The sequence below is a fragment of the Exophiala bonariae genome (genome assembly GCF_035927105.1).
Source record: "Exophiala bonariae strain CCFEE 5792 chromosome Unknown scaffold_1, whole genome shotgun sequence".
NCBI classification, from domain to species: Eukaryota; Fungi; Ascomycota; class Eurotiomycetes; order Chaetothyriales; family Herpotrichiellaceae; genus Exophiala; species Exophiala bonariae.
Window position 1 is genome coordinate 980,386 of NW_027042476.1, and position 22,242 is coordinate 1,002,627.

The following is a 22,242-nucleotide window of genomic DNA, read 5'->3' on the forward strand; positions in this document are numbered from 1 at the left end:
GGAGAGGACCTTAAAGCATGGCCAGCCAGCCATCAAAGTTGCGGCTTGGGGAGGAGAATTGGATTCGGGCTGCCGTGGGAATACGTGCGTTGGTTTGAGAGATGGGATAGAGTATTCACTTTGAGGGTTTTTCGCAGTGGACGGATGATTGATGATGATCAATGAGCCGAAGAATTTGACAGGCACCGAGACGCAATCACCGTGTCAGTGGTCTCAGATCGAGATGGATGACTTTGTTTCGTGTTGTGTCAGTCCCATAGTTTGCGCAGCCGCGATTGACACTGTGAGATATTCGTGCTTCAACGCTGTTAGCCTCGTTTGAGCCCTGTGTAGCAGGCTTTAGTTGTTGGATTGGTGTGAAAAGACATCGCCACGTCTCTTCCTCGGGCTGTCAACGAGTTCCATCCTCCTCATGGCTTGCATCTACCTTTAGTCACTCGTGTACACCACGGGTAAATCTAGTGCTGAACGAGAACCAGATCATAGCATACTATAGCATATCATATGAAATGCTCATGTGTATCTGACTGTCTGCAGGAGTAAAGACTACCTGATCGGCGGTATGTACATGTGCAAAGCCAGCTAAGAATTGAGGGAAAGGGAAAACTTGAGGGGGGAGCGCAATTCAGCGCAAGCATGCAAAGTCCCCATCCATGCGATGCAGACCGAAGAATCTCATCTCGAATCACACTGGGCCTGCCCCGTTATTAGCTTTCTCCGAACCCCCTCATGTAAATAAAGCTCCCTGTCCAAAATCAACCAATCGAATCCTGACTCCCTTGAAAGACTTACTGAGTGGAGGTCCACGGTAACAGGTCGAATATCATGTTGCTGCGAAATATAGTACTTGTCAACACACCTTCTCGGCTGCACTGGCCGTGAAGCAAACGTGTGCCATAATAGTCGTCTGAAAAAAAATGGAAGAGAAGAAAAGAACGCCGTCGTAAAGCTGTAAGCCAACTGAACGCCCCATCGGTACAGCATTAGTGCGTAAAAAGGTATTGTCATGTGTCGTAATCGAAAACGCCGAAAGGCTAGGCAACGAGAATGGTTGATCCTTAGCGTCCTTGAATCATAGCAAGATCGACCGCCCTTTGTTTCTCTTCGCCCATGCCATGAAACTTGTCTGGTACAAGATAATGAGCAAAACCGCATGTTTGGGTCAAGACGCCAGTGATTCTCGATCATGTTTAACTTCCATCGGAAGAAAAAAGAGTAGACCACTACTTCCTAAAGCACACAGGCACATGTTGTGTCAGTTTCAAGGATGCTATCCATGACGATCGAGAAATCCCCTCAATTACTCTGACGATGATGATTGCGATGATGAAGTGGAAATGGAGCCTGATTCATCAACTTCGTGAGGGGCGGTTCGGATGCTTGCAGCAGTATCACGCGGTAGATTTCCCATTGCGGTTTCAACAAGTGCCATCACTCTTCGTTCATGGAATCTTGGCAGATTTTCGAGAGTCTTTTGTAAAGCACGAGTTTCCTGAACACATTTCTCCTTAGTTGCCCTCAGTTCACTGCACTTTCGAACCAAAGCATCAAGATTGTCTGCCGGATTTCCGGGTGCAGATTGCCGAGCTTCTGCAAGATGTCTTCTAGATAGATCCTCTTCTGCTGAAGCTCGATTAGACTGAGACATTATCATGCGGAGTCGCCGTCTCATGGATTCGAATTCGGCTGCTGAGTCTTGCTGTACTTGAGCGATGAGGCGTTTGGTTTCGGCAGGTAGATTTTCTGGTAGATGCACAGAAGTGAAACTAGGTCTGGAACTTGTGTATCCATGGCTTGAATATGCGTGACTCGGGATCGTGTTTCTCACATGGCGACGCACTCGATCTGGACGAGCACTCACAATGACTTCAATCTTATGATCGCCTTTGACTGCTTCTGGGGCATTGAGGTCCGCACCGTCGTCCCAGTTCTGGTCGGATACAGGAGGAACAACACTGTTCAGAGGTCGTCTCGCATCAATGGCTCGGCGGCATTTCATACATGTTTTGCTTTTGGCGTAGGTTTGGGAATTGACCCACGCAGAGAGGCATGTGGCATGCATTGCTGTATCACAGCAGCTGATAATGGCCATGAAGTTGTCAGGTTCAAAGTCCAATTGGCAGGCAGGGCACTCTCGTTTGTGCTCGACCAACGCATCGATGCTGTCCTGGGTCGCTCGGCTGAGGATCAGTTTAATTTGATTTGCATTTGGAATGGCTTTGGGTTTGGGCGCCTCGTTTGAAAGATATGGTAGTGGTGGAGGACGCAAATTGGCCGTCAAGTTCACAAGGCGTGACATCTCACGGGCGTCATATGTGTAAGAGCCTGCATCGGGACCTGGGCGAACATGAACGTGATATGGGGGGGTGTGAAACGCAGGATCAGGCATCTGCTGGAATGTTCCAAGAGCAAGTGGACGTAGACCACTCGTTATCGGAGTGATGTTGGGGACAGGTCGTGGAGGACCACCATTTGGGAGACTTGATGGTGCCTGGTAGAGTGGTTGACCCGTGGCGGTAGGCCCATGTTGAACTTGATATCGGATGGGGGGAGGTGGCCCAACAGCAAGTCGCATGTCTTGGACGAAGCCATTCCCAGACGACAGATACTCTAATGCGGCTTCCTCGTCCCAGTATTGAATTGGTGGAGTGGGAGACACAACATAGTGGCCAAAGTGGTTGGGGTTAGCCATGTAGGAAGTGGTCGAGTATTGGCGAGGACTGACTGTCGGAACTGGAGCATTTGTTGCACGGGTTGCTTCAGTGAAGCTGTGATTGCTAGAGTCTGAAAAATCCAATCTTCGACGCTTGAATTTCTGATCAGGAGTGGTTGGCTCTCTTTCAGATCGGTTTTGAGAGGTTGGGCTGTAGTCATCATATATAGGCGGGGATGAGCCGCCAGGGCTAAGATGATAGTCCATGATTTGAGATTCGACGGCAACTTACGTAGACGAACCGTCGACGATCGACGAGAGCGTTGCTCTTTATTAGCAACGGAACACCTCGATAGAGATAGAGACTTTGGAGCAGAGATAAGTCCCGAGTGCAGTGGGGGAGGAAGGTGGATGTAGTGGCGGGTCTTGGTACTGTAGGAAGTCAAGTTTAAGTTGATGCCAGTGGCGGGATATATGAAAGTGCTGGCTTGATTTCGACTGCCCAAAACATTGAGGCAGTCAATTGTGCATTCACTTCCAGACCATCAAAAGTGATGAGATGGAAAGGAATCATGGAGGGATTTCATGAAAAGCGTCGTGAAAGTAAGGTTGGGCTTAGGTCATGCGTGGTTGACCTGAAGGTGCTCAAACCGGAAGGTATGCTTGGTTGGACCGTGACTGTGAGGGTCGGAGAGGGTCACCTTGACCTTGCTTTGAATTCCGTGACCGGGTGACCGACACGACACGACACCGTGACTGTGACCTTGCTTGACGAGGTGGGAGCCGGATCAAGGTTATCCTGAGTTGGAAGGGCGTTTCGCCGTCGGACACCTCTCGGGATGGAGCAGGTGTTGGCCACTGGTAGCCTGTAAGAGGTGGACAGTGGGCGCCTGGGCAGCTGAGCGGCAAGCTAGTTAGGCAGTCGGAGGAAGCCTAGGAGGGGAGTGAGCCAGCGAGTCTAGGTGCGTGGCAGGTAAATAAATGGGCTTCATGCCTTGGAGCGGGGCTGAGGGGGCGAGGCGACGAGGGGAGCGAGCTGTAGCCCGTAGGCTTGAATGTCGGAAACTCAGGTGACACCTTCACTCCAAGCCGTGGTTAGAGCACCGCCAAATACAGGGGAGGGTTACATACAATAAAACTTGAACTGGCATCCGTCGGAAATAGAAAGAGGGGGAACTGGAATGTTGTGCACCGAGTCTTCGCACGGTGGAATTATTTCATCTTCAACCAAGTAATCTCGTAAAAGGAAAGACGAGTCCTATTCAGCCTGGTTGTTGCATGTCTCCTGCCTTCTCTAAGTACCTTGGGCTATGTCTAGGCGCCAGTAGCCACTGCACCTGGTCTATGAAGTCAAGGTATGAATCGGACACCGGTTGGTTGCCTTCTCTAACTTCGACGGCCCTGACGCAACGCCTCATGGACTTGCAAAGACGCTAAAAGACGGTTCCTCCCTCGATGATAATGACCTCTGATGATCGTGAAATCGCTACTCAGCACGGACTGGGGCGGGATCCAAGTCCCGGCCAAGCTGCCGCGATCTCCAGAGACAAGTTTGCCTTCAGATAAGATTCAAGGTGAATCGGTTTCCGTGCGTGCCTTGATGCACAAGCACCACAGCTTCTTTGTTTCGCTCGATGATTAGTGCTCTGACGCCGCGGGTTTTACGCCACCACATTGACTGTTCGTGTGGGTTCTTCATTTGTGCATACGGCACTTCAGGCTTTACAACTGCAACTTCATCATTTGAATAGACCAAGATTACAATACACTGCGGCCTCATCATCGTGCTGAAGAGCAAACCATCGCCACAGGATTCGCGAAGATAATTTGACACCAGACAGACCACCGAGACAGTCGAACATGGCCCCAGAATTGAAGGCCAGTAGCAGTGGTCCTTTATGCTCTGCTCAGTGCTCATGCTACTTAGTCTTTGTGCCTGTACTGTCTGTCAATTCAGTGGAAGTATGCGGAACAAAGAACGATAAACGTTGATCAAGTCACAATCTCCTGATGGTCAAAAATTGTGGTATCATCCCTTTCTACCATCCAAGTCGGCGAGGATTCCGAGTTATGACACGAGATCTTGATTCTTGAGGCATGTCGTTCCATGCGGTCCGGAACTGCAACCAGCGAGTTGGGGTCCTAATCTCCTGTTTCAAGGAGTTTCTCGAGTCCTCGGCTCGAGACCAGGTAGTGTTGACCTTCGCATTCCGTTACGCATACCAAGTAGTGTCTACCCTGTCCGATGTCGATAAATTGTAGTCCTTGAGAGGCTGACACAATGTTGCTAGTGTTGATAGCTTTCCGTTAGAAAGTCTGCCTTGCTGTAGCCTGGGAAGGCTAGTTCAAAGCCATGTGGTTTGTCAGAAACCTCAGGATCATCGACTTGATTTCGGTCCCTCCAGAAAGATCAATTCTGTTTGGAGGGGTTGTCCTTGATGCTAAGTTATGCAGGCATTCATCTGCAAGACCACCGCCGACATTCAGGATGAAAAAAAGGGGTCGATAGTGACATCGGCGAGCAGATCCGACGGTTCAGCCTTATGGTGGACACTTCCCCCGCACTTCACAGCCTTGCTGCCCTCAGTCAGCCTTGCCTCCAGTTTTCAAATGACACATAAATCTTCCCAAAGTCCGTGTCATTTCATTGATCGGATGGACGTCGACTGCGATACGGACCGGAGTCAACTCGTCAAGTATTAATCAGACACCTTCAACATCTCATCCCGACCCTCGGAACTTACTGAAGATACCGCAATTTCTGTGTACTATCCAAAATGATCTAGATTTCATCCATCTCCGCCTCCAGCAATAGAGCTATGATCTTACAAAGTTCGACGCCACCACTTTCCTCAGATTACATTCTCTTGTCACTCCTAATCTAAATGGGCTGGCTGGCTACTGGCTGCTGCACTCTAATCGCTGGTTATGTTCTATACAACTTTTACATTCGAGGCACCTCACACCGGCCCGTAATATCGTTACTCGGAGTTCACACTGCGCCCTCCCCTGTCCGCGCGAAAGAACCTGCACCCCCATTGTCAGCGCCACCAGTCGACCTCAACGCTCCTACAGTTGAGACAGACGAACCCAAAACAAGAGACGTTGTGCTGCCAGAGATATCTGTGGACATGAGAGGACAGAAACCCCCCAATGCTCCGCCTGCAATGGTAATCAGATCTTCGAGTCCATCTCGTCTGAAACCACCATCTTTTGGGGGCATGCCTGCACCACCTCGACCAGGAAATGGACTGATGCGTCCTCCACCTTCTGCTGCGGCTTCACTGAGAGTGCCTCCCCAGAAAGTACTGCCAAACACGTCGATGGCGCCAACCTCATCCATCATGCCACCCGGGAAACAGGTTTCACGAAAAGTCATCCTGGAGCCTGGCCACTCACCACTTGACTGGGCTGCGCTCACAGCCGATCCTAATGCACGACTACGTGGGAAGGACGTGCCAGATAACCTGATCAGAGTTACATCCGAGCAGCTCAAGAAACAGAATGGCAGAAAAGGCAAAGATGCATGGACTGTGTACAATGGCAAGGTGTACAATATTTCTCCATATGTTCCCTTCCATCCTGGTGGTGCTGGAGAGATCTTGCGAGGCGCAGGCAAAGACTCAGTCAAGTTGTTCATGGAGGTCCATCCTTGGGTCAATTGGGACGGCATGCTAAGCGAATGTCTTGTTGGAATCTTGGTCGGAAGTGAGGATGAAGCTTCCAGCAAGTCCAACAGTTTAGATGACATGGATTGAGTGTGTTCCATGCTTCAAAAGAGAAGTATACAAATGGGAGGATAAACTGGATATGATACCCCCTTTTGCTAGAACGATCTTACGATAGAATGATAGAGAGTGGGCTTCATTGAGGCTTGAGCCCCGGCAAATGATTGTATTCCAAAGGCATTTTCAAGTCGTCCGATTTGCTCCTTGATGATTGCCACCCTTTTTCTGTCTAGCCATGGATTTGTACATCCTGGAATCTCGCCTGCCATTCTTCCCAAAAGAGGCTTTTTTCTAGTCCCACGTTGTCTCATCTCATCTCGTCTCACTTGATCTCATCTCATCGTATCTGAACAGGATCACACCGAGGTCAAGCAAGCAAAGCACCGAAAGGACCCCAGAAAACGTGTTATTCTTGCGTTCGTTGCTGTATGCCACTCAAAGCTCATCCTTCTTGACACCCTTGATGCCCATCAACTCGGTCTCAAAGACCAACACACTATTCGGCGGGATCGGTCCCACCGACTGCTTGCCATAGGCTAACTCCGGAGGAATCGTCAACCGGCGCTTCTCGCCGATGCACATGTCGAGGAGGCCTTCATCCCACCTGCCAGAGATCAACCCAGTCAATAACTCCACGGTCCACACGCATAAGAAATAGGAATCTCAGAGGGAGGGATGGAAAGTAGTTGCAACAGCTAAGCCAGGGACGCGACGCAAATGCTCTGCTCAACTCACTCACCCCTTGATGACGCGCCCCGCGCCGAGCTGGAACGTCAACGGCGTGCCGCGCCCGAAGCTCGAGTCGAATTCCACGCCCGTGGTCTGCAGTGTGCCCGCGTAGTGCACGTCGATGGTGTCGCCCTTCTTGGTCTTGCGCTCGCATTCCACCGCCGGCGTCAGGTATTCGATCTCCAGGCCTTCGGCGGCGCTGAGCCCGGCGAGCGCCAGGGCGGCTGTGAGCAGGGTGTTGAGGAGTTTCATGCTTGTGGTTCGGAGGTTTCGTGGATCTGAAGGCAGGGTCGAGTAAGGTCGGTGTGGTTGTCGTTGGAATGTTCAAGATAAGATGTATTTTAGGACTGGAGGACAGTTTGGGTGTTGGGGTTGCAAGGTTGGAGGGTGAATGTGGGGGAGCTGGCGGAATGCCATACACCGCTGCGGTGTGGCTTCGGGAACGGCATTCCAAGGGTCCCAGGGGTCGTCGTCATCATCCACCTTCTGACCTTGGTGTCATCTTGACCTCTTCGTAGATGTTCCCTGAAATCATTGTGACACTAATAGGTGGTATTATTAGAGCTACGTGTGACGGAAAATTCACCATAAGATGAAAATTTAACTTGATGTTTGGTTTTTGATCAATTGTCCATGGCAAACTGAATGGCTAATCGACTCGCTATAGAAATGGGGTATCTCTCGCTCAATAATGACCAGGTATCTCGACTTCCGATCAGTTATTCAGTTCGTACTTAGCTGGAGAGCCAATGTGGCTGCCAACCCGACTGACTGAAGAAGCTCGCAATGAATTCTGCTGATGGACAAGGGGAAACAATAAAGAACTGAACAAGGAAATCGAGAAAGAAAAGAACAGTGAAGCATATTCTTGCCTTTCCCTCCAGGCATCGTGTCTGACACAGTCGACACATGCCTATGCGCACACTGAACTGATGAGACCACACTTTCCTCCCTTAGTGCATTGATGGTGATGACATCGTGGATAAAAACCTCCACTTGACTGTGTCACACATTGAAGGACACGTTTCGAGTTTGCCTAGGAGGCGAAGAATGATTGTGACCGCGCTCTTTCTGAGCTGCAGTTGAGCTGATAGATTTTTGATATATCTGATATTTTGGTGACATTGGATTTGGGGGCCTGCGCTTTTTCAAGCAGCAGTGAGATCGCAAGAGTCTTGTGTGAAATCTGAGGGCGTTTGAGAAACTGATGGATTGCGCTCTGTCAAGCTGCAGTGCGATTGGTATGGATTTTTGGGATTTCACGATGGTGCAGAGCTAGACGCGAAGATGGTGAGCTCCTGCTGATTGAAACATGCTGTGCTGGGAGTGAGAACTGACCGGTGATGGCTATGAAGAGGCTATGATAACCAATAGGAATGCCGACTTGCTGAAGATGACAGTCTTGTTGAGCATCTTCAACACGTTCGAATCGCGGATGACTCAGTTCCACTCATCTTCGAGATCGTATGCTTCGAATGCCTGACTGGGAGTCCTCAATGTCGAAGGGCGAAAGATGCGCTTGGGCCGAGGGGAAGCAACATATGGCTTGCGCAGAAGTTGAATCAGTGGAGGACTGTTCATGGGTCTTCCTGAAAGGTTCAATCTCAGCCAGTCAAACTGAGATACGCCAGGAGGTGGACCAGACGTCAGATCCGATTCAGCTCATCCTTAGTCAGGGCAGGCCGAGGCATTGAGGGCGATGCACCACCTGCACTGGCAGCGCTCTTTGTGATTTGCAGCTTCTGACTTGGCTTGAATGGTACTGCTATCTTCCGAGCGGTCTCCGTTGGAGCTGCGCCGTTGTTCTGTTTCAGACTTGATGAAGTTGCAGAAGCCTTAGCATGAGAACCATGTGCTCGGATAGTGCGACGTTCAGAGTTCTCCTTGTCAGACTCTGATCTGACGATCGCAAAGTCTTGTCGTCGACGCTTGGGTGAGGACTCATCATCATCAGCGTCCACCTCATCCTGGATAGCAGTCAGTTCCATTACTTCTGCCGCGTCGCTGGACGAGAACTCACAATTGAGCGTTTGGTAGCGCTGTCTTTCTTGGTGGCAATGCCTTTCTTGACTCGGCGCTGACCAGATGTTAGCGAGGAAGACTTGATGGTGGCGGGGGAGGTCACGGGAGCATTACTTACCTCCTCGGTATCAGTGGTAGAGGCGGCGGTAGCAGCTACGCGTGCTCTCGTCTTGTTCGACAGTGCTCTTCGCTCCCCCAGAGTTCTGCGGGGGACGGTAGGGCGACGAGGAGTAACGCCGTTGGCAGATCCTTGAATCATGGCATGTTTTTCAGGGGTTTTCTTCACCCAGTTCCTTAGCGCCTCGGCCTCCAAAGCTGCTTCATATGCTTTTGTCCAGAGCTGAATGCCCTGGTCACTGTTGGCTACCACTCCGGTGGGAAGGGTTGGTGCCGTTCCGTTGAGCTTGTTGATATGACGGACATAGTGTCCGAGTTCTTGCATTTTGGCCTGCTCAAGTGTTGTCTGGTTGGTGACCGCACCAGAGTAGGCTCTCGCCTCCTTGAGCGTGTATTTTCGTGACGTTGGGGCCATTGTGTTTCTCAGTTATGTGGGTGAAGATTGAAGATGAAAAGTGGGGGTTGTTGCAAGGCTGAGCAGATGATATTGTTGTCTGGGACTGATGAATTGCAGATGTTGAGGGAAGGCGGAAGAAGTAGAGAAGTTACTATGCTAAGCAGATGATGTTGTTTTCTGGGACTGAGCAATTGCTGATCTTGATGAATTGGACTGTTGGGTAGTGGGAAGGTAGAGGGTAGAGGAGAAAAGAAAGAAAGAAAAAGCGAAGAAGAGATGGAAAATATGTGCTGGGTGGAGGGTGGTGGGAGTTACTTAGGCAGCGTCGTCTTCACTTCACGTGCAGTACTGTCTTCATAGGCAGTGTTCTCCTCAGAGGCAGTTACTGTTGACGTTATTCAACTTCACTCGCTATTGAGAGCATATGTCACAGGCAGTGGGAACAATATCGACACGTGACGGTGAAGTCGACCGCAAGGTACTGCGAGGTGCAGTGGCGGCATCTACGTGAAGGACCTCAGGGCTCAGGAGGGCTTCGACAGGCAAGGCTTTACGAGGTACGAGGGTGGATGGCTTCATTGACGGCGGCGAATACACGGCAAGGACTAACGATCATGAACAGTGAGTGGGATTGAGATTTTTCTCCCATTGTTGACTATCTACAGGGGTTGGCTGGTCTTCCTAGTATCCCATCACCTCCATATCCACAAAAAATTTGCCAAAAGCCTGAGGTTCCAACACTGTCCACCCACTCCATCAACTCCACCCTTCAGTTCCCCAATGCCTTCTTGCGCCTGGCCAACTGGGCCTCCTTCTCCTTCTGCTTCCTCGCCCTCCTCTCTTCCGGGGACTCAGCTAACCCCGCCTCCCTGGCCTCCTTCTCAGCCTTCCCCTCGGCCATGAGCTTGTCCCAGGCCTCCTCGTCTGTGATTGCCGAAGTCCTCTCCAGCACGGGTTCATATACCACTTTGGGCATTTGAACTTTTCTGGTGATTGTCACCGCTTTGGATGACCTGTTCCCACTCGCCCCGGAAGTTTGCGGCCGGTGCCTCTCTGTTGTCTTGTAGGGGGCCGTCCTGATCGCCTGGACAGCCTTCATGCCAATTTCTTGGCTCGTTGTGAAGAGTGGCTTTTTGGTGACTCGGTTGGCACCCTTGAAAAAAGCCGATGGTTGTTTGCGGGCGGCTTTAGTGTTGTTTGCTGGTGTGGTGGCCGCCATTTCGAATTTGTTTTTTGTTTTTTGTTGTTGTTGTTGTTGTTGCTGGAACTGTTGCTGTTGCTGTTGCTGTTGCTGTTATCGCTGGTGGTGTTACTTGTGGTGTCGCTGGTGCTTTTTTGTGTTGAGGACGCTGCTGCTGTTACTCTTATTGTTGTTGGTGTGTTGGTGTGTTGGTGGTGAGTGTTGGTGTAGTAGAGAGTGCTGGTGGTTGAGTATGAAGTGTGTGTTGTGTTCAAGTGTACTGTTTGTTGATGAAAGATTGTGGGAAGAAAGAGCGAGAGAGCATCATTCTTATAGACTTGGGATCTGGGCTCTCTCGTCTCAAGGTTTGAAGAAACTCTTCTTTCTCATCCGTATGACTGTTCAAAGTATTCTACACAGACAAAAGGCGTCCTCAATGGGACCAAAGTGGAACAAAAAGACTCGGTTTCCTCCATGCCAGTCTTTGAATTACTTAATCGAGAACAATTTCGCTAGAAGGGGACACTCTACATGTATGAGTGACTCTTCAAAAATGTTCGGTCTCTACAGCTCATCGATCAAAGTAACGCTCGGTGGATTACCCCATCGTCGTCTGAGTTTTGACCAATCGACCAGGCATAGGCGAAGAACGACATGAGTCGTGGACGGTTTCCAGGCATTTTTCATCAAGCTCGAACATTTTGATCAGAGAATTGGAAGCTCGTATAGAATACTCAGGTCTCATTTGTTATTTACAAAGTATATGGATATCGATCTTGATTGGAGTACACATGCTGCACGAACGCCAACCACTGTAACGAGTTCGTGTTGGGATATTCTGACGAATCTGGCGAAAAGACAGGGCTCTCGTCGACAGGGGGGATCTTCTCACACCCAAGTGCGAGGCTTAACTGGCTGTGAAGGCTCTTTCATGCGGTTCCGCAAGGCTGAAGTTAAAGGAAGTAATGGAGACCCACATCATTACCAGCCAGGCCTCGAAAACGGTCTCGGTGGCGAATTCCGGCGAAGACCTCGATCAGGCGTCCAATGATTCACCACAATACTCCGCAAGGCTTCGTTCTCAGAATGAACCCCACTGCAGGAAACATCTTTGGCGAGCAATCTGCTACCATGGAGGAGACGCGAGGCCCTAGGTAGTTGTTTCCAGACCTCAAGTATCGACCACGAGGCGGTGAGACTGTACACAGTCCTATAATGAGACTCAAACAGATACTGGAACTATTACCTGCATAGAACCAGACAAAGATTTGCACATTTGCACATTTGAAGACCTCAACATGGAGGGGGTTGGACGTATGAAGTTACCCAATTAGGGTGTTCGATTAGGTATCCGATCGAAAAGCTTATTCGGACAGGAATTCCGAAGGTGACACTCCAAAACGGGCAAGTTCCATACCTGTCCAGGCAGGGCCGGTAGTACTTGCCAATCTTGCCAAATCATGTGACCCCGTGCTGCTAGCGTGCTTCCATGTTCTACGCGTCCCTGCTTGACGCGTTCCCAACCTTTCCTCGAAGCATGTGACAACAGAGATGCAATGGAGACAGTCCTTCTACAGGGACTGAATGTTGCTCAGAAGGCCGCTGTTACTTCAGAGGCTTCGGTTTTGCAAGTCCTCGCACCCCCTGGGTCCGGCAAAACAACAACCCTGACAGCTCGTGTGGGCCATCTCATCACCCACCATGGATACAACCCACAAAATGTCATCTGCTGCACCTTCACGGTCAAAGCAAGCAGAGAGATGCGTGAAAGACTCCGGGGTCTGATCGGGCCCGAACTTGAGACAAAATTGGTCATGGGTACTTTTCATTCCATATGCAGACGATTATTGGCCGTCTATGGTCACCTGATTGGAGTTCCAAAAGGCTTTGGCATTGCGGACAGCTCGGATAGCGCTAGCATCGTCAAGCGTATTATCAAGAGGTTGCACCTTAGCCTCGAACCAAGGGCGGCAAGGTCAAAAATCTCCTCCCAGAAGTCCAAGGGGAAAACCCCTGAAGATCTTAGGAAATCTCATCAGAAACAGGTAGAGAAGCAGGAGTTTGTCACCGTCTTTCAGGAGTATGAGAGCGATTTGGCTGCATCGCAACTATTGGATTATGATGATCTTCTCCTCCGTTGTGTGGACCTTCTGCGGGCATACCCTGCCTGCGTCTCCAATGTCGAAGCATTATTGATTGATGAATTTCAAGACACCAACATCGTCCAATTCGAATTAATGAAGCTTCTTGCTGCCAAGCACAAAAGAATAACCATCGTTGGCGATCCTGATCAAAGCATCTATGGTTTTCGTTCTGCAGAGATTGAGAACCTTCGGCGGATGAAAGCCACTTATCCGCATACAGTGGTCATCAATTTGGAAGAGAATTATCGTTCAGCATCGGCTATTCTCAAGCTTGCTCAGCAACTAATAGAGCAAGACAATGGCCGACCTCCAAAGAAATTGAAGGCTACTCGTTGTTATGGGACGAAACCTGTACTCCGGCGCCTTCCAAACCCGAACGAGGAAGCTCTATGGATTGCCAACGAGATCAAACGAATCAATATAATGACTGGCCCTCTTTTGGTCCACTCCGACTTTGCCATATTACTTCGCTCCGCTTATCTTTCATTGCTTATTGAAAAGGCTCTGACAAGCCAGGGCATACCATATCGCATGGTTGGGGGTCAGCGATTTTTCGATCGAGTAGAGATCAGGATTCTTATCGAGTACCTTCGCACCATTTCACATCCAGACAACAACCAATCCTTTCTAGCTATCATAAACAATCCTTCACGGAAGATCGGAGAGACTATCATCGCAGAAATGGTGCGGCTAGGTGAAGAACGAAAGATTTCCGTGTGGACGGTCGCACAAAAGGTCCTGGTAGGAGACATTGCTTTCGACAAAAGATTTCCGACAGCTGCCGAGCAAGCCTTAGCACGCCTAGTAGCCATGATCAAAAGTGCGAGACAAAAGGTGTCGACCACACTACCAGCAAATGTCCCAAGCATGTTGATTGATTTAGTTGTGAAATCAATTGGGTTTGAGGATTACCTGAAAACCAAGTATAAGGAGGATCACGAGGAACGACTAGAAAACGTCAAAGAGCTAATTACACATGCTTCGGAGGTTATCGTTGGTTCTACAGATGACCAGTCGTTACCAGTAATTGATGGTGTCGATCAAGAGCCCTTGGATGGGGGTCAAGAGGTTCTAGCGCAATTCTTGTCGAATATTGTTCTGTCAAGTGAGGTTGAGAAAGGTGACTCGGGCGACGAAAAGCCTCGTGTGACAATATCCACTATTCATTCCGCCAAGGGTCTTGAATGGCCAGTCGTCTTCATTCCAGCGCTGTATGAGGGCTCAATACCTCATTCACGAGCAGAGGACACAGACGAGGAACGCCGCTTGCTGTATGTCGCAATGACTCGAGCACAAGCTCTACTGACTATGACGTTTCCCATGGTCCAATCCCGGGAAGAGACTCCTTCAACACTTTCACAATTTCTCCCACCTGAACTTCATCGCCTTGTAGCTTCTACTGGTCCGATTTTCGGGGACAAGGTCATTGAGGATGTCGCCACCATCCTGCGAAGGCCTGTACCAAGCCAAGAAGACCTTGTCAAGAGTCTCGAAACAATGACCGCTGATGGTAGCCAGGTCGACAACCTATGGCCAGTTGATGGGAGCCGCAGGCCGTTCGCCATGCCATTTTCTGGAACGAAACTGGAGAGCGACTTTGCTAGGCCATTGGGCGAGGCACTGGCTGGTGGCTCAAAAACTCAACACTCCAAATACCCTGGTACGGGTAAGGGTGAGTTCTCGAGATCGCTCTCAAGTAATGGAGTATCAACAACTATGCGAGATGTCAGCACTTTCTCGACATCGAACATGACCATAGGATTTACTACGGCAAGCTATCAGATGAAGACTGCTCCCATCCCCGACTTGAAAAGATCATCTTCTGATCCTCTCTCGCCAAAGAAGAAATCTAAGCTCTCCAAATCATCATCAGGCAATGGTAATATAGCAACATTTTTCGCGAAGCCCGCGACTCAATCACCACTCCCAGTACCAATTGCATCCTTTGGGGCGCCGTCTCCCACCAAAGTAAGACCAGAACTAATTCGTCCAACGCCACCTAGACCTGTTCAGGCTACCTCGACGAACACTATTCCTGCTGAGTTATCCTTACATAGACTTCAGTACGGCAGTGGGGTGATAAACAATCGACCACTCGTCTCGAACGCCAGCAGCACTAACAAGGGACGTTATGGGCTAATATACAGCTCACCTCCACCAGAATCAGCCACTATCAGTGAGGTGAGCAATTCTGAGGGTACGCCGTCTGCTGAAAACAACGAAAACACGAGACAGTCGAACGAAAAGTTAACCTCGTCGAAAGAACAACCAACCAAATCCAGCACTGTCCCATTCAAGAACCATCTTCTCTCTCGTCCAGTCAACACCATGCACAGCACCACTATGTCCTCACTGGGCCAGGCCGGTGGATTTAATACCACATCTGGTTATGGGAAGAAGACACTAGGAGTACGGCGCCAGATGAATGGGTGGGAGGCTAGGAAAAACAAATGAAATGGGCAATCTGATAGACACGGCTGTACCTGTTCTTCTGATTTGGAACTGGTCTAGACCTTGGAAGGTATTTACGAAAGTATGATTATGGAGTTCGGGGGATCCAGCATAGACGTCCATGCCCGAGCCACCATTGGATCAAAACATCCATAACATTGGTATTGTCGACACCTCGGTAAGAGGACCTTGGTAGCTTACTCTTTTTTCAGGTTTAGTCTGAAGTCATTAGGGTCATTATAGGCAGTATGACAAAAGTTCAAACAGAGACGTGGTCCTGAGGCTCCCTCTCGAACCCGTCCTGCCGCAAGGAGATTTCATATTAAGATACACTGTCTATGTAGCCCTGCGATTGGCCCAACAACTCAAGTGTTGAGATGGTTTAAAATGGCTGCAGCAATCGAAGGCGGCACAGAGTACCTGTCGAATGTCGTGACTTTGCTGCAATCATGCTTTCGAATATATATCTCTAGAGTCAACACCTGGGTACTATATACCTTTGTGTCCTTGGTTTCTTTCACTGGCTACCCAAGGATTCACACAAGTCCAAGAGACCCGGTTCGTCAGAACCCTAAGATATCAAAGACGCTCCGATCTGGTACACAATATGGTTGGTAGTTTGTGCAGCAAGCCAATTGTATCATTGTCTCCAACGCTAGGACAAAGACTTTCTAGTTTGAGCAACGCTTAATCAGTTTAACGATGCAGACACCTAGCCGAGGTACAGCATAGATGGTCCCCGCCTAAGATTCTCTCCTGGGACGCCTATCGGAATATTTAGTGAAGGGGCATGGACAAAAGTGAGGCCGGGACCGAGGACTGACGTAGGCGATCAACAAGGAACCCACCAAGGCTCACTCAGGCTGTCGGTCAGTCTCACAAACCTGCGTTTCAGACAGTTCCTGATTGAAGTCTTCAACCAAAAGAGGGGTGACCTTTTCCTCGTAGTTCCCATTGAATATGCATACCTGATCACATCTCCTATCCCCTTGCGAGCACTTTCCACATACCTTCCAGGAAATTCTGAGCGATCCCTGCTGTCCATCATGGCAGAATCCCACCCAGTTGATGCCCCACTACAGGCACAAGATGCGCAATTAGAATCCGAGTCTGAAAATGAAGAACAAGTTCAAGATCAACAAGCAGATGCCGGCGAAGGCTCAACTACCTCCAAACCCAAGAAAAAAAAGAAGAAGTCCAAGAAGTCTAAAATCGTCAATGCGCTCACAGGCAAACAGGAGGACAAATCTTCTGAACCCGCCGAGAGTTCCACCTCCAAATCTGGTCCCAAGTTGGATGAGGCTACCATGAAGACATTGTTGGACGTGAACCCTGCACTGAAGGGTGAATTGGCCGGTCTACCACCTGAGAAAGCACAGGAAGTGTTGAAGAAGTTAAATGTGTCTGATCTTCTCACTGGTCTCACAATCAATGGCAAGAATCAGAAAGACATGGCTTCCTACAAGTTTTGGTCGACACAACCTGTGCTTCGCTTTGATGAAAAGCCCGACGCCGAGAAACCAGACGGTCCCATCAAGCCTGTTATTCCCGAATTGGTCCCCAAAGACGCTGCACCTCTCCCAGAGGGATATGAATGGGTGGAGATAGATTTGAACAATGAGGTCGAAGTCAAAGAAGTCTACAATCTTCTCTCCCAACACTACGTCGAGGACGATCATGCCATGTTCCGCTTCAACTATTCTGCTGTCTTTTTAGATTGGGCTTTGAAATCTCCTGAGTACAAGAAGAGCTGGCATATTGGTGTCCGTGCAAAGGGAGCCAGCCGAGTACTTGTGGCTACCATCTTCGGTATACCTATCAAGTTGAAGATACGTGAGAATGTCTTGGATGTTGTTGAAATCAACTTCATGTGTGTTCACAAAAAGTTGAGGTCGAAACGATTGGCACCTGTTCTCATCAAGGAAGTCACCAGGAGATGTCATTTGGTCGGTGTTTACCAAGCGATCTACACTGGTGGTGCGATCCTACCCACTCCAGTAGGAAGTGCTCGATATTATCATCGAAGTCTTGACTGGTTGAAACTGTACGAGGTTGGATTCTCTCCCTTACCACCAAACAGCACACAGGCGAAAATGGTCGTTCGAAATCAATTACCGACAACCACCAGCACGCCAGGACTTCGAGTCATGCAGGAAAAGGATATTGACGGCGTCCACGACCTTCTCACACGATATCTCCAACGGTTTGAACTTACGCAAGAGTTTTCCAAAGATGAAATCAAGCATTGGTTTCTCAACACCCAGAAACCTGAGGATCAAGTGGTCTGGTCATTTGTGGTTGAAGGAGAAGGTGGTAAGATCACGGATTTCGGTAGCTTCTACTGTTTGGAGAGCAGCGTCATTGGAGACATGAGCAAGAAACACCCCAACATCCGCGCCGCCTACCTCTACTACTACGCAACGGAACACGCCATGAATCCCAAGGAAAAAGGCTTGAAGGAGAGGCTGCTGGTACTGATCAATGATTTACTCATCGAGGCGAAGAAGGTAAGTCCACCCAAGAAGTTGGGGACGCGAGTTGCTACACGTTCTAACCGTTTCGATTTCACAGGCCAAATTCGACGTCTTCAATGCTCTAACCCTCCACGACAACCCGTTATTCCTGGAACAGTTGAAATTTGGCGCAGGAGACGGCTCGCTCCATCACTACCTGTACAATTGGCGCACGAAGCCCATCAACGCTGGGGTGGATGCGAAGAATCGGCCGGACGAGTCCAAGAGAGGTGGCATTGGCATCGTCCTCCTGTGAACAACAGCATGGATTCTAAGGATCAAAATAGGATGGTTATCCTGTGTGGTGCCTTACAGGCCAGAAAAGTGTTCGAGGTAAAATATGTCTGAGTGAACGGTTCCTCGCCTATTTTCAGGCCAAAAGACAAGAGGGAAAGAATGATTGAATGAAACGAAAATTCACGATTGCATGCATAGTGGTTGTATGAGTCCCAAAGACGTAGCGCCACAACGAGAAATGGCAAATTGCAGAGACAGGACAGAAGTATCTCACTTCGTCGAAGTCGCAATTCCAAGACTTGTTCCCAGTTTGAAAACTGAGTCACTTTTGTGTGAAAGGTAGAACGTGCCCAATACTTTCGGGTCGGTTGATATAGTATATCTACTAACGCCATCGCTATGCATTCCTGGAGCGGATGTTGATTTCGTACTGTACAAGAATATCCCCTCCGCGGGATGGTCTTCCAAAATGTCTCCCACCACACATTTTGCGACACGGAGACCGGCTGCATCGTACTCTGTTGCCTGAGTCCAGTCGTTGGCCGGAATGCGAACGGTGACCAGTGCCCAGCTAGAGCATGCTGGCATGCTCTCAAAGGCTCTGCGCACGGGCAGGCCCCAGGAGAGATTCGATGGCAGATAGAGCCGTGGCATCAGTCGGTCGAGGTAAGGAAAAGCCAACCCCGTCGGCCGGCATCTGAACTTCCAACACCTCAGACCACAACACCACAGCTTGTGTCCTCTATTTCCCCTGTCGCTGCTTGTGCCTCGGGCTCTTACTGCAGATGATGTAGACACGATTCTTGCGACGAACGGGCTAACGATTCGTCACTGCATTAGCATAACCAGAACGATATCTCAAGCACTTCTCAATTTGCGAGGAAAGGGGCAAAACATACCTTGCACCCATCACACAGTCTCTTGACCGACGACCGGGTCTTCATGCCCCGGACCTGTGTTATCTGACTGGACAGCGTCGACGTTGGAATCGCAGGCATCTGTGTGCGGAGACTCGTCGCGCGGCGGAATAGGGAGCTAAATGGAAGAGTCCGTGAGGGTAAAGATGTGCTGATGAAGCGTGTCTGCGGGAGGAGCGAGCGGAAGAACGTCAGGCGCCGCGAGAGCGCTGCGAGGGGGAGCATGGTTGCTGGAGACAAGCAAGAAACTGGTGGATTTGGATTTGGTTCAGAGTTGCAGTCTTAGACGCACAGAGAGAGAAAAGGGTTCTCAGGTAAGCCGGGATACCGGTAGATGAGCTGCGGTGCTCCGGTCGTCGTCTTGGATCTGGGGACGGGGTTGAGAAGAGCGTGCTTGGTTGGCAATCTGGTGATGGTCTGCAGGACTTTGTCGATTCCGAATCAGATGTCCACTTTACTTGAAGCTGCGGTGCCAAGATATGGAGCCTCGAAAGCAGCGTCAAATATTCCGTCCAAAGTTAGACTCAGAGCTAAGGCGGCAGCAGGATCCCGCAGCCTTGTGCTGATCCCCCTCTTTGAATCCCGAGCAAGGCTCTGCAGGTTCAGGGATAATTTTAAGTCGACCAATCTTCTTGATGCAAAGGTGTCGACTAGCAAAAGAAAGTAGGACTCGAATAACCGTAGGTACAGTTTTCATGAGTCAAAACGTCGCTATAAACTACGATATCGTACTGACAAAGAGAAAACCACCAACTCCATATTCTGAGATTTCTAGCTATGTCCAAGGAGAGATGCTAAACAAAATTTCGTGTGCTATGCTTGTATTCTTATATTCTCAATAAATGCTCTCTCACACCCTCGCAGATTCTAACGGCGTACTTTTCGGGTGTGAACGAATCCTCTTTTTCTAGTCCATATGCCAATGGGTTTGCATCCAGGAACCAAACACTGGGCTCGAAATCAAAAGTTCGATTGGTATAGTAAGGGAATAGGGTGTTCATTTTCTGGAGCACCCTCGACAGTGACTGCGTCTTTCGTGCCATCTTGGGATTCCGTGTGGCATGGAAATAAAGTGAGGTAAGGCATAGGGGAAGGCGTTGAGCCATGAAATCGTGCATGTAAAATATGATGTTTCGTTGGCCCAGGTATTTCAAGCATGGTCTTCGGGATTTACCTGGGGCTTGGGCTCTGTGGATGCGTTCAAAATACCGGGTTACCGTTGATGCGAGCATCTCGATCTTCAAGCCACGCTTGACGCCAGCCACAGAGTGAACGATAGAGCAACAACTTGGTGAAACAATGGTGTCGCCACTGCTCGTATCACTCCACCGTGATTGATGAAAAGATATGAGTTGTACTTCACGGATGATGTCATTGGCCACCACATCCACGGGTACGACGTCCAGGATGGATTCGTTCTTGCCATCAACCACTCTTAGGTAACCCATACCCATCAAAGCAACGAAACCAGCAACAGCCGCCTTGCTATCAATCCAACCTGGACAAGGATATCTCCAAGCACAAGAGATAATGCTGGGCCGGACAATGGTCAGAGGTAAATCCTTCTGTGAGAGGTAGATATGCTCAGCCAGACATTTGGTGAGGGTGTAGGTGTTTGGATAATGGGTTTGTTTTAGGATCGTTGCCTCATCGATCTTCCCGTCCAATATATCTTGATACAGAGCTGCCGGTGAGTATGGAAGGGGTGCCAGGGTGGCTGGGATTGGAGACTCAGTGAAAGGGGCGACATAAGAGGTTGAAGTAGTGACCATCGCCAGTAAGTTGAAGCATGATCTGGCAAGACTCATCAGATTGAGGGCACTGCCAACATTTGCAATAGCAGCATTAGCAAGTGGAAGGTCAAAGGCCACGCAAGCCGCACAGTTGATAATGTGCGTGACTTCTCTACATATCCTCTGCAGGGTTTCCGGGCTGAGACCACAGTTGGTTTGTGTTAAATCGCCTTGAACAACCTCGACTTTTTCTTGCCACTGAGAATGAAGCATACTAAAACATGGTGAAGAAGCGACTTCGGAATAGAACCGATCTTGTGCGCAGAGAGTATTTGATGGACGAAGGAGAACAATGATCTTCTGGAGATGGTAGTCCTCACGACGTCGGATGAGCTCCTCGAGGACCACTTTCCCAAGAAAGCCAGTGGTCCCAGTCAAGAAGATAGTTGATGGCTGAGGTGTGAACATGTTTAGTATTTCTCGTCTTGTCAATGGCATTCACTGGTATATGTTGAATATTGCTTCCGTGGCTTTTAGTATGTGCTTCGAGGGATGTAAGGTCTGTATTCGTTCTGCTTCGAATGGACTTCTGATCAAAGAAAGAGAGAGACGAGATGTATTTCAAATGATCTCTGCAAGTGTGTGGTGCACTAGAGGTCTGATCGAATAAAGGAGCTGAACTCTCCCAAACTGTTGTCAAGTACCGATAGATACGTGCAAGAGAGGAGCACATCCACTTTCAACAAAGAAAAGACGAGAAGCAAAACTGATATGTTCGATTACTCGAGCTGGAAAAGAGTTACAAGGAGCCAGCCAAGAATATCATGTCAATATTGATATTCAACAAAGAAACAGAACTTACACAGTGTAGGTAGGCCATGATATCCCATGGCGGGCACATGTGGCTTGGTGGTTGCTGTAAGTCAACGACCCAAAATACCTACTCAAGATAGGGCTGCACGGACAAGAACTTACACTGCCATACGTTGAAACTGGGGATGAGGCTGAGGAGATCCATCTTGGACAGCGAAAGCATAGGCCAGAAGTCAACCATACAAGTGAGCTCGCCATCTCGGTCTGGACTTGCCCGCTACTACTCGCAGTGAATGATTGGACGTAGAGTCCAATTCAATGCCAGACAAAGATAGGACTTTCCAAGTTGGAACCTACAGAACAGAAGGATGGAAGTACGGTCAACAAATTAGGAGACCACAAGAAGTCACAGACGGCAGCCACCTACCTAGGTAGCCAATTTGGGGTCTGGATGCCGACAGATTTAGGCAAGTGGTAGGGATCATACCAATCAACCGAGCGCTAAAGGAAGCTGAGGAATTACGCATGCTCGGGCTTGCCGCCACCTGACAGCTTTGAGCGAACAACAAGCCTCGCTGGGTCAGCTCAATCCATCAACGCCCAGAGAC

At 49.4% G+C, this 22,242-nt stretch overlaps 8 protein-coding genes across 8 annotated transcripts; 3 read left to right on the forward strand and 5 right to left on the reverse strand.

Moving 5' to 3' along the window:
- Positions 1-1,300: 1,300 nt before the first annotated feature.
- Positions 1,301-2,920, reverse strand: LTR84_000351 (uncharacterized protein; the record flags this gene model as incomplete). Its single annotated transcript, XM_064843982.1, has 1 exon — positions 1,301-2,920. The coding sequence occupies one exon, from the start codon at positions 2,918-2,920 to the stop codon at positions 1,301-1,303; it is 1,620 nt and encodes a 539-aa protein (XP_064711842.1).
- Positions 2,921-5,538: 2,618 nt separating this feature from the next.
- Positions 5,539-6,411, forward strand: LTR84_000352 (uncharacterized protein; the record flags this gene model as incomplete). The annotated part of the gene is made up of 1 exon (XM_064843983.1): positions 5,539-6,411. The coding sequence occupies one exon, from the start codon at positions 5,539-5,541 to the stop codon at positions 6,409-6,411; it is 873 nt and encodes a 290-aa protein (XP_064711843.1).
- Positions 6,412-6,816: 405 nt separating this feature from the next.
- LTR84_000353 (uncharacterized protein) lies at positions 6,817-7,362 on the reverse strand (the record flags this gene model as incomplete). Its single annotated transcript, XM_064843984.1, has 2 exons — positions 6,817-6,985; positions 7,121-7,362. 2 exons carry the CDS (start codon positions 7,360-7,362, stop codon positions 6,817-6,819), a joined length of 411 nt encoding a protein of 136 aa, XP_064711844.1.
- Positions 7,363-8,756: 1,394 nt separating this feature from the next.
- Positions 8,757-9,664, reverse strand: LTR84_000354 (uncharacterized protein; the record flags this gene model as incomplete). Its single annotated transcript, XM_064843985.1, has 3 exons — positions 8,757-9,077; positions 9,131-9,187; positions 9,251-9,664. The coding sequence occupies 3 exons, from the start codon at positions 9,662-9,664 to the stop codon at positions 8,757-8,759; spliced, it is 792 nt and encodes a 263-aa protein (XP_064711845.1).
- Positions 9,665-10,415: 751 nt separating this feature from the next.
- LTR84_000355 (uncharacterized protein) lies at positions 10,416-10,865 on the reverse strand (the record flags this gene model as incomplete). Its single annotated transcript, XM_064843986.1, has 1 exon — positions 10,416-10,865. The coding sequence occupies one exon, from the start codon at positions 10,863-10,865 to the stop codon at positions 10,416-10,418; it is 450 nt and encodes a 149-aa protein (XP_064711846.1).
- A 1,517-nt stretch (positions 10,866-12,382) lies between these two features.
- On the forward strand, positions 12,383-15,424 carry LTR84_000356 (uncharacterized protein; the record flags this gene model as incomplete). The annotated part of the gene is made up of 1 exon (XM_064843987.1): positions 12,383-15,424. The coding sequence occupies one exon, from the start codon at positions 12,383-12,385 to the stop codon at positions 15,422-15,424; it is 3,042 nt and encodes a 1,013-aa protein (XP_064711847.1).
- A 1,043-nt stretch (positions 15,425-16,467) lies between these two features.
- Positions 16,468-18,190, forward strand: LTR84_000357 (uncharacterized protein; the record flags this gene model as incomplete). Its single annotated transcript, XM_064843988.1, has 2 exons — positions 16,468-17,928; positions 17,993-18,190. 2 exons carry the CDS (start codon positions 16,468-16,470, stop codon positions 18,188-18,190), a joined length of 1,659 nt encoding a protein of 552 aa, XP_064711848.1.
- Positions 18,191-19,915: 1,725 nt separating this feature from the next.
- On the reverse strand, positions 19,916-21,289 carry LTR84_000358 (uncharacterized protein; the record flags this gene model as incomplete). Its single annotated transcript, XM_064843989.1, has 1 exon — positions 19,916-21,289. One exon carries the CDS (start codon positions 21,287-21,289, stop codon positions 19,916-19,918), a length of 1,374 nt encoding a protein of 457 aa, XP_064711849.1.
- Between the last annotated feature and the right edge of the window lie 953 nt (positions 21,290-22,242).